Source organism: Myodes glareolus, chromosome 18 (genome assembly GCF_982192425.1).
Source record: "Myodes glareolus chromosome 18, mMyoGla1.1, whole genome shotgun sequence".
NCBI classification, from domain to species: Eukaryota; Metazoa; Chordata; class Mammalia; order Rodentia; family Cricetidae; genus Myodes; species Myodes glareolus.
Window position 1 is genome coordinate 61,517,695 of NC_142043.1, and position 16,211 is coordinate 61,533,905.

The 16,211-nt window shown below is 46.1% G+C and overlaps 1 protein-coding gene across 18 annotated transcripts in view; it reads right to left on the minus strand.

Annotated features, from left to right (window-relative positions):
- Nucleotides 1-16,211, minus strand: part of Pcbp3 (poly(rC) binding protein 3) — a 185,625-nt gene that overhangs the window by 55,361 nt on the left and 114,053 nt on the right. For 17 of the 18 annotated variants that reach the window (XM_085679774.2, XM_085679773.2, XM_085679772.2 and 14 more), the window contains one exon: nt 5,002-5,134. In XM_085679774.2, the coding sequence (XP_085535900.1) occupies nt 5,002-5,011 (10 nt within the window). In that variant the 5' untranslated portion in view covers nt 5,012-5,134. Of the gene's footprint in view, nt 1-1,183; nt 1,262-5,001; nt 5,135-16,211 lie in introns of those variants that run through there. The other variant, XM_085679777.2, reaches the window with a different exon arrangement.

Genomic DNA, 16,211 nt, shown 5'->3' on the forward strand with positions numbered 1-16,211 from the left:
CTCTTTAGAAAACATATAGAATTCACTCTAAGGCTGTAGGATGATTGTACAAGGAGTCCTTATGAGCCCTGCTTTGTCACCAAGGGAACAGCTGCTGTGCCACACAACAGAGCTGGACCACAGTGCATAACCCAAAGTTCTGGTGCTCACCCTTACACTGGTGGGCACACACCCATGTTCCCCAGGGAACTAGAATAAACACAAATTTCATCTGAAAGGGAAAAAAATCCTGGTGGAACACACAGGTTAACTTGCTACAATTCTTGTTCTGGTACACAATTTCTGGAAGCATTTCCCCATGTCTGAATAAGGCAGATCTAACTAGATCCTGCAAACACATATATGCTTGTTAAACATGCAACTTGCTTGCCAAATGCGCACACTGCAACATCCTGAGGCACTGAGCACTTGAGCTCATTTACAGACAGGGAAAATGTGAAATTTTGTTATTTATAATCCATAAAATGTATATTTGTTTTTATAAATATTTAAAAACTACTATACATTCACATATGCTTTACCATGTGGTAATCATGTTCAATGCCCTGCCTGGCAATAAGAGAACTAGTAAATTGCTCAATTAAACTCCAAAATATTCTTTTCCATTTATTAATAATATGTGTGCACAGATTTTTTTTTGCTATTTGGGTTCTGAATTTGAGCTTCATAGTACTCTTATCTGTGGAAGCAAATAACTTTCTGAGTAACTTCAGAGGTTTAAGTCTCCAACAGGACCGAAGGAACTAGTTGATCCAGAGAGCATTGGACCCTCGTTCCTAAGGATGGTTCTTATGACCAAGGGTAGAGATTATATTCCTTTCCATAGTTGGTATTTTTGACCAACAAAACATCCGTAAAATTGAATGCTTTCTTTTTCGCAAATAACGTGACCTCAATAGTAAAGAACATTAAAATGCCATTGGTCCTCCCCCAAAGAACTACATTATGAAAGTGGAGGACCCAATATCTAAAGCCGCTAGTACATACAACCTAACTCCGCTCTTCCCACAGCCCAGCAGAGGTCTGCGCACCGTCATGGCAATTCCTTCAGCACCTTCTCCCAACACATATGTGACCTTGGCATGCTCTGCCACACCACCTGAAGATCTGAGCTAGGACTCTCAGTCTCGGCGACCTGTCCTGCTCAGCTGACCACTCACCCAGGCCCACAGAATCCCCTTACCTCCGAACAAAGCAGCCCTGTAGGGTCAAGAGGATCGAGTTGGGTGTGGGAGCCAGACAGATGGTTACTCTCCCCGTTTAGAGAAGATGAAATGCTAAGAGAAAAATTAGAGTGATGTTTTGTTCTCAACCGAAAGAGGCCACCCATCCCATTGGCCTGGGGTGGGAACCGCGTGACATCGCCCAGGCACATGTGACCTACTTTTCGCCCAGCTCCCCTTGTGCCCTTGGAGGGGCACCCAGCACTCATGGCTGTCATTTCAATGGTTCCTGCCCCCAACAGGACTGAACAAGCCAGTGTGCCTGCAGGACATAGCAGCTTAGCCTGAAATGGGGAGGGGGGCTGGAAAGCATTAATCCAGACACAGCTTTTCGTATCAGATGCTGTCATCGTGCTGACCGTCCATGTACAGCTTGGGCAGAGGCAGGTCTCTAGCCATTGACTATGGGGCTGCCTTGGATTGACTGGAGACACACTTGCAAGTTCTCGAGGAACCAGGTAAACAGGAAAGTCCTCACAAAGGTTAGATACCCAAAATGACAGACTGGAAATGCTTGCTTTCGATATTTTTAATTGTAGTCAGCCCTGAAAAGCAAGCCTATGCACACGCTCGGAAGGGGATAAGCATGCTACATCATTTAAGGTGGTCCAGATGTAGGCTGTGATGTGCACAAGGCTAAGTACTTGAGACCTAAATGGAGGGGTAGCATGCACATTGGCCACCATCAGGCTGAGCATTTCTGCTACCGGCAGGAGAGAGCTGCTATCCCATGCTGCTTGATACTGATACACTGACTTTATCCAGCTACTTAAACAAGACCAGGGGAGGTAATGACGGAGACACAAGCGAGCATATATGAGAAGGAGAAGGACAGGAGGAGCTATGGGTTGTACCAGAAGGCAGACTGTACCATGGAAGGAGTCAGTTACTGTGAACACAGACATTGCTACTAACTCTGCAATGCTCACCACAGCACAGAAAAGAAAGAGGGGTCCTAAAGCCTCACTGAGCAAATAATATAAACAATGGATATCCAGTATAGAGAAATAACATATTAAGTGCTCCCCATAAAGACCACCAGTCTGGGACCTGTAATGTTGGGAGACGTATTGTCTAGGTTCCATTACTGTATCTTTTAAACAAAATAAGACCAAAGTGCCCACATTTGTCCCCTTTTCTGCATTTAGTATTATACAGTAAATACTTTCCCCTGTTAATGCATTTAGGTTTAGGTATTAGTACCAAATTCCTGATATTTTACTTTATAAATAGGATTTCAGGTACCCTGTTTTATGTTTTAGTGTATAGGACCATAATGAGTCTACAATAGTGGAGTGTGTCAGATATTTTGAATTGGCATATTGAGTAATGTTGTAATAATATTGCTAAGGTTTGAGGCATATGTTTCCCCTCAAATCTGTATGTTGAAAATATACTAAGTGTGGCGGTGTATGCCTCCAGCACTCAGGATGTAGAGACAGCCAAATCTCTGTGAGTTCAAGGATAGCCTGGTCTACAGCAAATTCCAGTCCAGCTAGGACTATATAGTGAGAACCTACTTAAAACAAAACAAAACAAAACAAAACAAAAAAAAACAAAAAACAAAGAAAGATAGCTAGATCAATCTCCACCATGCCAGTATTTGGGCCTGTGAAAGGTGACAGGGCTGTGACCTCAACCTTCTACCTAGTGTCTCACAAGAGGCTCAGGGAGACTAGTCTGGCCCTCTTTGCTGGTGGTCCTCCTGTCACACGAAAACACCTATCTGCGTCTCCAAAGGAGGCCGTGTTCCAGGAGGTTCCACACGGAAGCATCTGCATCCCCAGACACCAGCAGACTTTCTGGCCCCTTTGATTTTGAGCTTCCAGTCTCTAGAACTGTAGTAGGTTTAGGTGGGTGTGACTTATCTAGTCCTGAGAATGCCCCCCTTTGTCTTGTGATCTCCCCATCATGTATACTTACAGCATATAATTTCTGAGTCAGAAATACATAAATTAGTCAGGTATGCTTGTCTGTGATCTCAGCACCTGAACTTGCTGCTCCATGAGCCTGCATGGCCACTCATTCAGGGAATGTGTGCCTGGGGAGGACCATGGAGCATCACACAGGGCACAGCAAGTCCGAGAGGTGTGCTCTGAGCAGTGCAGGGACATGGCTGTAGGAACGGGGACTTCAGGAGTTTGTTAGTCACCAACTGTTCTAGATCTGTTCCAGACTGTTCCAGACCCTTTCTGGTGACTGAACCTATGAGGATCAGTCTCCACTTGGTAGAGGTGGGAAGGGGAGCTCTCCATCTCATCCTAAAGCACACAACAGTGGGAAGTCTAGTCAGCACAGGACATTGGCCCCACAGAGGGCGCGTGGTAGGACTCTGACCTCCAGGCACAGCATGGCCCTTAACATCTTGAAATTAGAGTATAACTACCTCTATGGATCCTTTACAAGACCCACAGATAAGTCCCTTTACCTACACCAGGCCCCCTCAACAGTATTCTACCCAGTAATTGCTGGGGTAGAGTGGGAGGTATAAGAAGCCTTTAGTGGTATATAGCTGTTTACCCATAATTTCCCCTTGCTCCTGTTAGTAACCTCTTATCTCTGCTGCTGTCAGTAATTCCAATAACTTCATTAGTCTACCAAGGTACAATCATTCCTTTGGTCCGTCATTGCCCTCTCTATCTGGGATGAATAGAAATAACTCTTCAGAAAAGTCACGTGACATAGGATGAGATGGTGTTGTTCCTTCTGAGGCACAGCCATATCCAGGCCCTGCCCAGTATAATTCATTTCCTGCAAATCCTTTCCCACCTCGACAGCTCACAGCTCTGCTGCCCAGCTCTGCCTGGCCCAGCAAGGGACGATCTATGAAGTTCCCTGGGGGACTGGTAAGGAGCTAGAGTAGGGGTGCCAGTCAGGACTGAAGGACAGAGGGGGTGGAAAGCAGAGTGATTCCCCAAGTACTAACCCTCCAGTCAGTTGCTCTGTGGCCCCTCTAGTACCTGCGTACAGGGCCTAGGTGCATCCTTGACCTCACTGTCTGTGCACCGAAGACTTTAACTGTGGTGTGGGCCCTTTCTCATCCTTTTCTGGGCGCTTCAACTCAACATGCAGGTCCGGGCTGCAGTGAGCCCGGGGAAGAGGCACTGAAGGAATAGAGAAGGTAACTTTGGGCCCTTACATCTCTCACTGTCCTTTGCTTTCCAGAACTCATAGCATCCAAAGTTGCAATGAGAGGCAAAAATCTCTCTAGTGCCAATGTGCCCAACCAGAAAGCACTAGCCCTAACATCAGAATGCTAATGAGCAATCCAAAATAAACATTTCCTTCTACCATAGTATCAGAAAGCAGAAAATAGGACTAAAATCCCCTGGTGGCTATCAGTATTCATGCTGGCCATCAGTACCCATGGTGCCCATCAGTACTCATGCTGGCCATCAGTACCCATGGTGCCCATCAGTACTCATGCTGGCCATCAGTACCCATGGTGCCCATCAGTACCCATGCTGGTCATCAGTACCCATGGTGCCCATCAGTAGCCTAGCACAGTTCCTGTTCTCCATTCCCTAAACCTGTGTTGGCCTCATGATTCCTGGTTGCTCAGGCCAACTCCAGGAGACAGGTTCCAGCCTATGTGTGAGCATAACTGGCTCACAGCTCTGGAAAGGAGTCCCAGCTCTCCAAAGTATACACAGACCCTCAGCGCCTGGTAGAATGGAGCAGGATAGAACAAGAACAGTAGCACTACCAGCACATGTGTTCCTTAACGGTGAGTCTGACAAATAAACACACACACAGACGGGGCTTTGGGACAGCTCACCTTCCCCCATAGGCAGACTCTATGGTTCAGAGCAGGTCCATAGATCCAAATGCTGATGCGCACTGTGGCTCAGGGCACCAGCCACCAAACACGGAGGTCTCTGGCAGGGCCGGCTTATCTGGAGCTCACCTACCTAAAAGAGAAACACAGGGGAGTATGAGCTCTGAGCACCAAGGCCTTGATCCCAGAACTGGGTTTTTGGCCGCCTTTCTTTGCCCCATTCATTAGAGCAGCAAATGTCTCTGAAGTGGTCAAGTCTAAGGCTATGTGAGAAGGCTGTGTACCTTCTATGTGAGAAGCAGAGGTGACCTTGGGGATGATGTCTGAACAGCCCCATAGAGGCAAAGGAACATGATGAAGGTGTCCATTTCCCACAGGCGTCCCAGAGGAGATCCTTGAGGAATCTGTATGATGGATCTGCTTATAATATTTAGTGTATCATCTACTTAGATCATTTAGTATACATATCTTCCACTTGTAATATTTAGCATATATGTCTGCATAGGCACCAAGTTTAAAATGACAGTTATTAGATTATACATTAAGCGCACTGCTGGTTCTCTATGTTCACAGTCCACAAATGTAATCTTCTCCATCTCTTCAATTCATCGTGCCGCGCTGCTACTGGAGCCACCCTCTGCACCGTCTAGTCTTCTCCAGCCTCGATCTGTGCTCTCGGCTTCTCACTTTAGGAATTTGTCTTTGGTGCCCACACTAGACCTTGATTTCCAGTCATAAGCACTCACTTCTCCATGGACCTCCTTGCTACTTGTTAGATATTCTATGGGCACACAGTCATGGCACTCAGACAGAGGTGATCGGTAGGGAACATCTAAAAGGCTTACTTACAACAGCATCGTGTGCTTGGACCTGTGAGATCAATGCACCAATAGTAGTCACTAGCCAGGCTGTGTCTGCCTTTCCCAGAGCGGTGCAGATCATCAGCTTCGGGAGGTTGTGTCTAGCAGCTGTGTATTACTCACCCACAGCATAAAGTTCCAAGCCAAATAAAGAGAAGATATGGTGCAAAGGGATTTCATGCTAGCCAAGGTTGACAGAAACCTATCCCACACTTCTTCACGGGTTCTATACCTGGGAAAGCTGCTGTACAAATGTGGCACTGAATTGAGTGCCACAGTGTGGAGCTGGGCCCTGAAGTCAGTGTGTGGGATACCAAGTAATGCTTAACAAGTTAAACAAGGGGGCAGGGAGAAGCCCCAGCTGAGAAAGTGCTGCTTCACAGGCATGAAGACATGAGTTCAGCCCCAAGCACCTGCGTATAAAGCAAAATGCAGTGGCACATACTTATAATCCTAGAGCTGAGAAAGCAGAGGCAGGAGCATTCCTGGGGATTGTTGGCCAGCTAATCTAACCAGACTGATAAGTTGCAGCAAAGACTCTGCCTCAAAAAATAAGATGGAAAGCAATTGTGGAACATATGTGCATGTGCACTTACACACACTATGAAACTCCACATGCACACACATGTCAGACAAAATAACAGTCAGGTATGGCATTTTGCACTTGTAACTCCAGCACTTGGGAAGCTGGAGCAGGAGGACCAGCTTACAATATGTAATGAGGCCAGCCTACAATATGTAATGAGGCCTTCATTCAAAATTCCAAGAGCTAGGGACGTAGAGCAGTGAGAGAATATTTGCCTGGCATTCGCAAAACCCTGGGTCTGATCTCCAATACCATACTAGGGCTTTTCTCATCACTATTCCCTAAACAAAACAGTACAACTATTTGGAGCCTTTAGAGTAGACACCAAGGACAGCGCACCAGATGATACCGGCACAGTCAACACATCTTAACACATTTGAAACGTCCACCTAAAACCCAACTTACTGTAGGTCACAGAGAACAATCCCAGAAAGTTTTATATGAAACAGAAAAAGAAGAGAGGTCAGTGGTCACGATGTGCTAGAACCAGAAATAACTTTAACCAATTACACCATTTACACAATATTAGGAACATTTAGGGAAAGGATCATTAAACTGGTCACCAAGAGAAAGCAGAGTGACCTACAAAGTCATTCCTCCTATGTTACCTGGAGACCCCACCCTGCAGCTAGAGAGGAGACAATGGGAGTCCAGGAAATCCCTTCTTTCTGTTCACAATGGGAATGCCACCAGGGAGAGGCAGAGGTCAAATTATGAATGTAGCTCCCCTTGCCACCTACTGATTTGGGGTGCACTAGGAAAAACAGCAGCAACTATTTTGATGTTTGGATGATCAGCCCATCATAGGCATTATCAGTCGCAAAGGATGAGGATCCCAAACACATCACATTTCCCACGGGGACATAGCAGCTACAAAGAACATAACAGGCACACAGGCAATACTCAACATTCTCTCATGTGTGTGGGTACAAAAGAAGCATACCATGTCACCCAGGCTCTTTGTACACAGGCTGTGCCATGAGGAATGAACCAATCAGAACACAGTATGCCCAGCTGTCCTTGGCAGGGCTTCCTTGTCCACTTCCCTAACTCCCTGGTGCCAGGGCAGCCATTATATCTTGAGGAGTCATTTGGCAGTGACTCCAGGTTTCTAAAACTGGTTAAGAACAACCATGGCTCCAGAAACCTGAAATGTGGGCTCTTGCACCCACAGGACCTGCCAGAATCTCAGGAGTGGACCTCTTCATAAGGAAGATGCAGGCTGGTGCCACAAACCTCTAAGTCCCGAGTGAAAAGACAGTAAGAACTAATGGAAGTTTGCCTCCAAGTAGCAAATGTATAAATGTAAATGCAACCCTCTTCCTACAGATCAGTGCCAAGAGGAAGGGCACAGCCATGGTCTCATGCTGCTTTTCCTGGTCTAATGTCCAGAATCACTTCAGTCCCTTGAGTGTGCGGTGAGGAAGCTGGCCTGTTCTTGCAGGTCTGCTATGTGTGTGTGGATTGTCTGTGCCTCACTCAGAGAAACAGCACTGCCAGGGCTCCTGGCCTCTGGTTCTGACCTTGGCATACGTTCTGACTACTCTAGCACATGGCCAGAGGCCTGGGCTCTGGAAGTGTCTGGCCAGGCTCAAGGGCAAGCCAAGAATGAGATCCTGGAGAAACAGGAAGTACCTCCTGCTGGTCAGCCCTTGCTCCCTATAGTCCATCCAACAAATCAGCAAAAGGCCAGATAGGTAGCTCTCCTGAGCACACTGAGAAACCACGTAGAAAGAGGCACGTGGACAAGGGCCACCACAGTGGCCATCAGTGAGGCCTCTACTAGTGTCACTGTGAAAAACCTGCTTTTTTTCAGCTTTAAAATTAATGTCTGTATCTTTCCCAGAAAAGTCCAAAACTGTTGCAGACATTAAAGAAAAATGTTGTGTCTGATTCCTAGTTGTTTGGTCCTTTCTTCAAGGAGCATGGTGTGATGAGAGGGCTGCCTGAGCAATGGCTTGGCCCTTTGTCTCCATGCTGGATAAAGACAGTCCCTCGGTCCACCATACTGAGAGGCTAGCATTTGAGATGATCCATAAGACTGCCCACACGAGCACTAAGTGGCTGTTTTTGTGAAGCTCAATTTGGCCACATTAGTTTCTTTAGCTGCTCCTGGCTGTGTTCAATGGCCTGTCCCTGAAAAGGGTCCCAGTACCATGGTTCACCTTGGAACATGGACCCTTCAAAGATAGCTTCCATTTAGCATGGAGCTCTGAAGCCTGTGGAATAAAGCATGCAGGGTGAAAACTGATACTCTAGAAAGTTCTGCTACTTCCATATCACTTTGAGGAAGAATTTTGATGACCAATCCCATCTGTTTACACACACACACACACACACACACACACACACTCTTCAGTTGTGTTGGTAAATTTACTAGAAAAGAAAAATAAAACCTCTCAAAGTGTTTCAACTTTACCATTCTTCAGCCTTGCAGGTCATGGCCCTAAGGACAAGGAAAACTGAGGTGGCAAGGGTGGCCCACTTCCTTCCTTATAAGGAAGTGGAGCTTATGCCTCATCCATAGTTCTTCCATAGTTCTTCCAACTGTGTGACCTGTGGTCCATGATAGGTTTGGAGGGACAAACGAACAGATATCAGACTCCACAAGTACCCTGACACAGATGCCATAACCCAGGGGGTAAGACCAAAGGGCTGCAGTGAACTCACCCTTGGTACCACACCATTCCACAAGATCATAGAGCCCAGGAAGCCCCCCCCCCCAGGAAGCCTGGGGCAAAGATTATGAGGACTTCTGGGGTATCATGGGAGAGCTATCATAACCTGGCAAGTCTCAGGACATGCCCACAGCTTCAGAGTCAGAGCCAGGTCCTCGGAGCAGTCTAGCTGCAAAGAAGCCTCAGGAGACCTTTAAATGGGGCCAGGAAAGATGGACGAGGCATCACGAGGGCAGAATGGACTGCAGAGATGCAGGCTGAGGAAGCAGCTGCTGCAGAGGTTGGGAAAGGATGCCATACTGGGGCAGGATAAAAGGCCGCTGCTGATCTGGGGAGCTGCCTGGGCCAGGAGAAGGGAGAAGAAGGCAAGGGCTGCTTATTTGTACACAATAGGGACAAAGCAGATGGTGACTCCATTCTTTTGATTCCTCTCCCATTGGGGGAAAGCCTAATTATGAAATATGTTCAGCACCATGTTAGCGTATGTCAGTATTTTGCCAAACAATCAACTACTGATAGCTAACCTCTCTCATTAAGAATATGTCTTTCATAAATAACAAAGAACAAGTATTTCATTAGAGAAGAGCCTCCCACCCCTCACCCCCTCCCCCAGTTTCATGGTTTGGGCAGGGACACACTGAGAAAGCTCTTGGCTGTCCAGGGTCACCTCTGCTCTTTGTTTGCACCTGACTCAGGAAACTGTTCAGAGCATTGCCCCTCAGTGTCCCTAAAAGTCCATTCCAAGGCTGAGTGGAGAATGCGAGAATGCATGGACATACACACTCATGAACACACATACACATATACATGCACATATACACATTACACACACACACACACACACACACACACACACACACACGCTCACACATAGTTTCTCGATGGTGCAGCCACCCTGGCATCATATTCTATAACTCACTTAAGACTCCTGTCTTCAATCTACTCTCTCTAAATCAGTGGTTCCCAAACTTCCTAAGTCTGTGACCCTTTAATACAGCTTCTCACACTGTGGAGCCCCCAACCATAAAAGTACTTTTGTTGCTATTTCATAACTATAATTTGCCACTGTTAAGAATTGTAATGTAAACATCTGTTTTCTGATGGTCTTAGGCAACTCCTATGAAAAATTCATTTGACCCCAAATTCGACCCCACAGGTTGAGAACCACTACTCTAAATGAATTTGCTATTCATAGGTTGAGGCTCTGCCTTTATATAGTGACATCAATACATTAGAGGCTCCTGTAAAGCTGTGTGTCCAAGAACTTTTCTAGAGAGGGCTCTGAATTCTCAGATACAGAGGAGGGAGCCTGAACGCCTCTCAGGAGTCAGTACACATGGGTGGGACTCAGGCCTGCAGCTGTATCACCTGGTGCACATTTGTACAGATGCTGTAGTGTGGCTGTGGGTATGATAAAGGGATCACTGTCTCAGCATAGTCCTCATCTAAATCACGGAAGAGGTACCTCAAGATACAGGTCACAGGGCCTCCATGTGGGCTCTGGAAAGGGCAGGTGAAGGTGGCCTCCCATTGCCCAGGGCCAAGACAGTTCCTGGGGCTACAGCCTCACAGTCTCCGAGACAAAAAAAAAAACAAAAACAAAAAAAAAACCCTCTTGGAACATTAGGGGACATGAGCAAAGGTCCACAGATGAGAGTGGGACTTTGGCCTACAGCTGTAAAGTGAGCAGGCAAGCACTGAGCTGTTGCCCATTGCTACGACCTGGTGAGACTGAGTCCTGAGGTGCTCTGGGCACCACCTTCCAGTTTGGAGGAGGTTAGGGGAAACAGGCTTCCCCTCTTATGAAGTGTGACAAATACGGTGGCTTCTAGGACAGGCAGGAGGGTGGATTCTGTACAGCAGAGGCCCAGGGCACCTGAGCCAACCAGGGCATCAGCAGCAGGCACCAAACCAACAAGAACTTTCTGGAATTTGATTCTTCCTTGTACCTGGGTTTGCAGTGAGGAGGCACAGTATTTCAAGTGCCCTGGCTGCTCACTGCACACGGCTAGCAGCACTAACTACCTGATGCTTTCAGAACAGAAGGTTTGAAAGTGTATGCAAGAAGCCCAGAGACGACTTAAAAGTGTGGGAGCCATGCAACAGGCCAATGAGAAGGGTAATTGTGGAAAGAGCAGTGGCAAGGAGGTCATTGCTGAGCCAGGAGCTGAGATGATCGATTAAGGTACAACTCACAAGCTCTGAACAAAGCTATGCACCTACTTCTTTCTTCCTAGACACCCCCAAAATGTTTTTAATCTCAGAATGCGAAGACCCACAACTTCACCACATGACCCCTCACCCGAGTCCAGCCATAGGTTGTAGAAAAGTAGGGGGCTGGATGAACACAAGCAGACACATTTCTAGGCTCTGGCAACCATGGCACATTTGGAATCAAGAAAAGTCGGTCACGCAGTCTGATGCTAAAGCTGTTCCCATTCCAGCTCACAGAGGGGCTCTTCTGTTACCAGGGAGCCGGTGGCAGCTGGCTTCCCCCACTACCTATGTGTTTTCCCAGCTATGTCTGGATGGGAATCTCATTAGGACCAGAAGTGTGGGGAGTGAAGGTGCACGAGGGTACCTGCCAGGGATGAGGAGTCCTGGGGGATCCAGGAGAGGGTAGCAAACACAGGGCTGCTCACCCAAGCACATGTGAGCCTGGAGATGCGTGATGAGCCTGGGCCTCAAGGCCATGAGAATCTCAGGGAGTTGGCCAGTGTGGGACTCTCAAAACCTGCTCCCTATGAGCTGTGAATATGAGCCGGTCCTCTTGCAACAGAACACGATTTCCAGCAGAAGCCCCATAGGAAAGCCATCTAAGGAATGAACTTTCACTGAGTGAACGTTTCTCCTGCTTACTTCAGGGACAAGGACCAGTTTAGAGTTCAGCAAAGAGCGGAAGCTAGGGTAGGAACACAACTAATGAAGCATACCATGCCTTTCTGAGGAAAGGATGCTGCTACAGAAACACGGAAAACTCAAGTCAACTGACGTGTAGCTTCGGGCACGTTAGCTCTGATCATGAGCTGGTGGACAGAGTACATTAGAGAGTCTACACAGAGAATTACACAGGTCACAGCTGTAGCTCAGATCTGTGCCCTGTACACTGGGCTGCTGTAGTCAACAGAACTTCCATATAGAGCAACTTCAGAAAGGTACACATAGACTGGGTGCTTCCCGCTGATGATGAAGCCCAAACTATGAAAATAAAGTGACGCCATTGAGTGTGTAATATCAGTGCCACCAGGTGGCAGCAGAGCACTATGGCCTGATCAAGCACACCGCAGCCTCAAAGACAAAAATGTGTCCGGCTTTGGCTGTAGCCCAGTGCCAAGCCCTCCCAGCACCTGCTTCTATAATTTTAACACTAACAGGAATAACCCACACTTGCTCGCGTTATTGTCCACAGCTACTTCTTGCTCCCAAGGCAGAAGTGAACTATACTACAAGACTGAAACTATTTCCTTCCAGGCTAGTCTAGAGAGTATGTGCTGGCCTGACTCTAATTCATCACGACAGGGTGTCACAGTGTTTATGTGACTGATGCCACTTTCTCGGATCAGCAACACCTTTCTGTGACACAGTTTACTTTCAGAGGCTTGTGCACTGTGTGCAGCATTAAGACCAAGTCTTGACCAAGTAGCAAAATGGGACGTAGAGTAGGAGGGTGCAATGTTTTGACAGCCCTGCTTGGGTCACAGGTGTGCTGGCCCACAGCCCTGCGGCCGTGGTGGCCTCAAGGATAAGATATGCACGACAATGTGTAATGGAAATAGGTGTTACCAACTCAGTCAAGAAGAATCAGGGCTTCTTTCAGGCTGTACTGCCCACAGAGCAGAGCCCATGATTGAAAGGGAGGCTAGGTTCTAGGGAAGGAGACCTCCAACCTTACAATGTGTATGAAGCTTTCTCCAAATCCTTCCCTGAGGGGCTGAAAGCAGCAAGCAACAAGCAGAAACCAGTAAATACAGGCCTTCAGAAATTACCAGATACTGGGCCTTGCTCTGCCCATTTCAGCGGACCTAAACACTATCATGAACCCCAATTAAACTGACAAATGGAATCTTTGCCCCAGTCTGCATCACGAGGGCCATTGTGCTGTCAAGTGACAGCTGGACATTTTCACCCGTTACAAATCACACAACTGGGGTGGAGACGCTTGGCAGGCGCCAGAGCCATCTCTTTAGTTTCTTCTCTGGTCTTGGAAAGGAAAAAGGTCAGTTAGGATCTCTGAGAACCACCCCCACCCCGACAAATAGCATCTGGGAAGATTGTGGAGTCAGCTTGCCATCAAAGACTTAAAGTCACAAAGCAGTTTAACCCCTTTAACTCCCTATTTCTACTTAAAAGGAAGGACAAGTCAATGACAAACCTGCCCACCTCCACCAACCAAGTGCTAGTCCCGTTGCTAGTGCTGAGCCAGATGTGGTCTCTGAACTGTGCAGCTTGAGTGATGTACCACACAGGTCAGCCTTCTCAGCCCATCAATCAACAAAGTACAGGAGAGTTTCTCTTCATGGGAAAACTGCAACACACAATTGCTGCATCCCTCATAGTTAAGAGAACGCTTCCACAAGACAGTGTTCAGGAACTCTGATTGCTTTGTTATTTTAATAGATTTTTCTTTTCTTTCTTTTTTTCCGTTTTTGTTTTGTTGTTGTTGTTTGAGTTTGGGTTTTGTTTTCATCTTTTTTGCGGGGGGGGGGGATGGTTTGTTTTGTTTTGCTTTGCTTTGTTTTAAGAGAGGATTTCCTAACTATCCTGGAATTCACTCTGTAGATGAGGCTAGCTTTGAACTCAAGAGAGCCACCTGCCTTTGCTTCCCGAGTACTGAGATTAAGGTTATGTGCCATCACCATCCAGTGTTTTAATAGACTTTTAAAGACTAGTTTTAGGCTCACGAGCAACTGATTACCCATGTGTGCCCTCATACTCTCACAAGTCCCCTTCCTTATCAACGTCTCCCACCAGAGTACACTTACTATAACTGTGAGGCCAGGCTGAGACACCTCTCTCCTTGACAACACAGACTTTACCTCAGGGTTTACACTTGTCACACACACTCTGACATTGGGAAAAGGAAGAATGACGTGAACCCACTATTACAGTGTCACACAAACTGTTGTCACTGCGCTAAGAAGCCCTCTGTCATCTCTCCACCCAGCTTTCCCAATCCTTGACCTCTTAGCAATCACTCATCTTTGTTCTGTCTCTGTACTTACGCTTTTTCTAAGACATCATGAAGTTGGAATCATATGGTCTATGGCCTATTCTAATCAGCTTTCACTCAATAACTGTCTATGATTTCTCATGTCTTTTCATGGTAGCTCATTTCTCTTTAGCACTGACTACAGTATTGTCTGAATGTACCATCTTTTACTTATGCATTGAAGCAAACCTTGTTGTATTCAATTTTGGGGGAATTATGAATGAAGCTGCTGTAAACATCCCTGTGCAGATTTCTGTGTGGATATAACTTTTCAACAAATTTCTGTAGATATCAAGGAGCATAACTGTGGGATCATATATATGAGAAGGTGTCATTTGTAAGAAACTGACCAAATCTTCACAAATGGCTTTAACATTTTGTTTCCCACTGAGAGCGGGGACAGAGGAAAGAGAGAGAGCAAATGTAGTAGCCTGTGGTGTTGTCAGTGCTAGTAGGTATGTCATGACCGCTCATTTTAAATTGCATTTCTCTAACGACATATGATGTGGGACATCTTTCATATATTTGCTACATATGCTCCTTTTAGTGAAGGATCTGAATTTAAGGTCTCTGTTTTATATACCAGTGCTGTACCAGCTATATTGTCCATAAATATTTCCCAATCTGGAGCTTATTTCTTCACTCTCTTGACAGCATCCTATTCTACGAAGTGGAAAACTTTAACAAAATGTATCACTTCTTTCCTCATAGACTGTCACTCTAACATCCTATCAGCAAAACCAAAAGCCATCTCAATTTTCTCCTATGTTTTCTAGTTCAGCTTGTGTTTAGGTCTGTGATCCATTTTGAGTTGATGTTTTCCTATTTATTTATTTGTTTGTTTGCGTATTTATGTATTTATGGCATGCGGACTGCAGTTGTCCCAACTGTTATGTTCACCTATGCTTCTTGGCCAAAGATCATACTTATGTGACTTACAGCTGAGATCTTCTCAGTTATTAGCTTGGTTATTCTTTTACCAATACAACACTATCGTGATATGGCAGTTTAAAGTTTTGAATGCACACATGTGTGCAAATGTGTGCATATTCATACCAAGGCACACATGCGGAAGTCAGATGTCTCTCTTTCCACCATGTGGTCCTGGTGATTGAACGCTGGTCATCAGGCTTGGTGGCAAGTCTCCACTGGGCTGGTTCGTCTAGCGAGTCTTGAAGTCAGTAACTTCATTTTGCTGTTTTCCTCTTTATTCTGGGTCTGTTTTTTTTTTCTCCAAATAAACTTCAGAGTCACTTTGTCAATGTCCAAAATATAACCAGTAAGCATGTTTATTTGTATTGTGGTGACTCTATTACCAAGTTATGACAAAGTGCCACGTTCACAAAACTGAATCTAATCCTCGAATATGGAACATCTATCCCTGCATTTAATTCTCCTTTGATTCATTTATCAGGTTTTTTTCTAATAGCTTGCTTCATATATGTATATGTGCTCCTTTTGCCTAAGTATTGAGGAGGGGTGCTCATGTGGTATTGTGTTCTAATTTTAATTCTGCTTGTTCATTACTAGTATATAAAACTCTTATTTTTGTATATTAGTCTTATTTCTTGAAACTTGGACGTAATAATCTACTAACTTTGTGAATTTTATGCAGTTTTTGCCTATTTCTTTTTAATCTTAAGTGTCCTCCTATGACATAGATGTCAAAGGCTAGATAGGGTACCAGTCTAGGGCTCAACTGAGAGGCACTGACAGCTCTTCAGGTGCCCACTGGGGAGAAGTCGGTTCACTGGAGGTGTGCCCTTAAAGATAATGGGGACCTGGTCTGTCTCTGTCTTTCTGTCTCTCTCTCTCCTCTCTCCTCCCTCCCCCCACCTGTGTGTGTGTGTGTCTCCCACTCTCATTCTTCTCTTCCT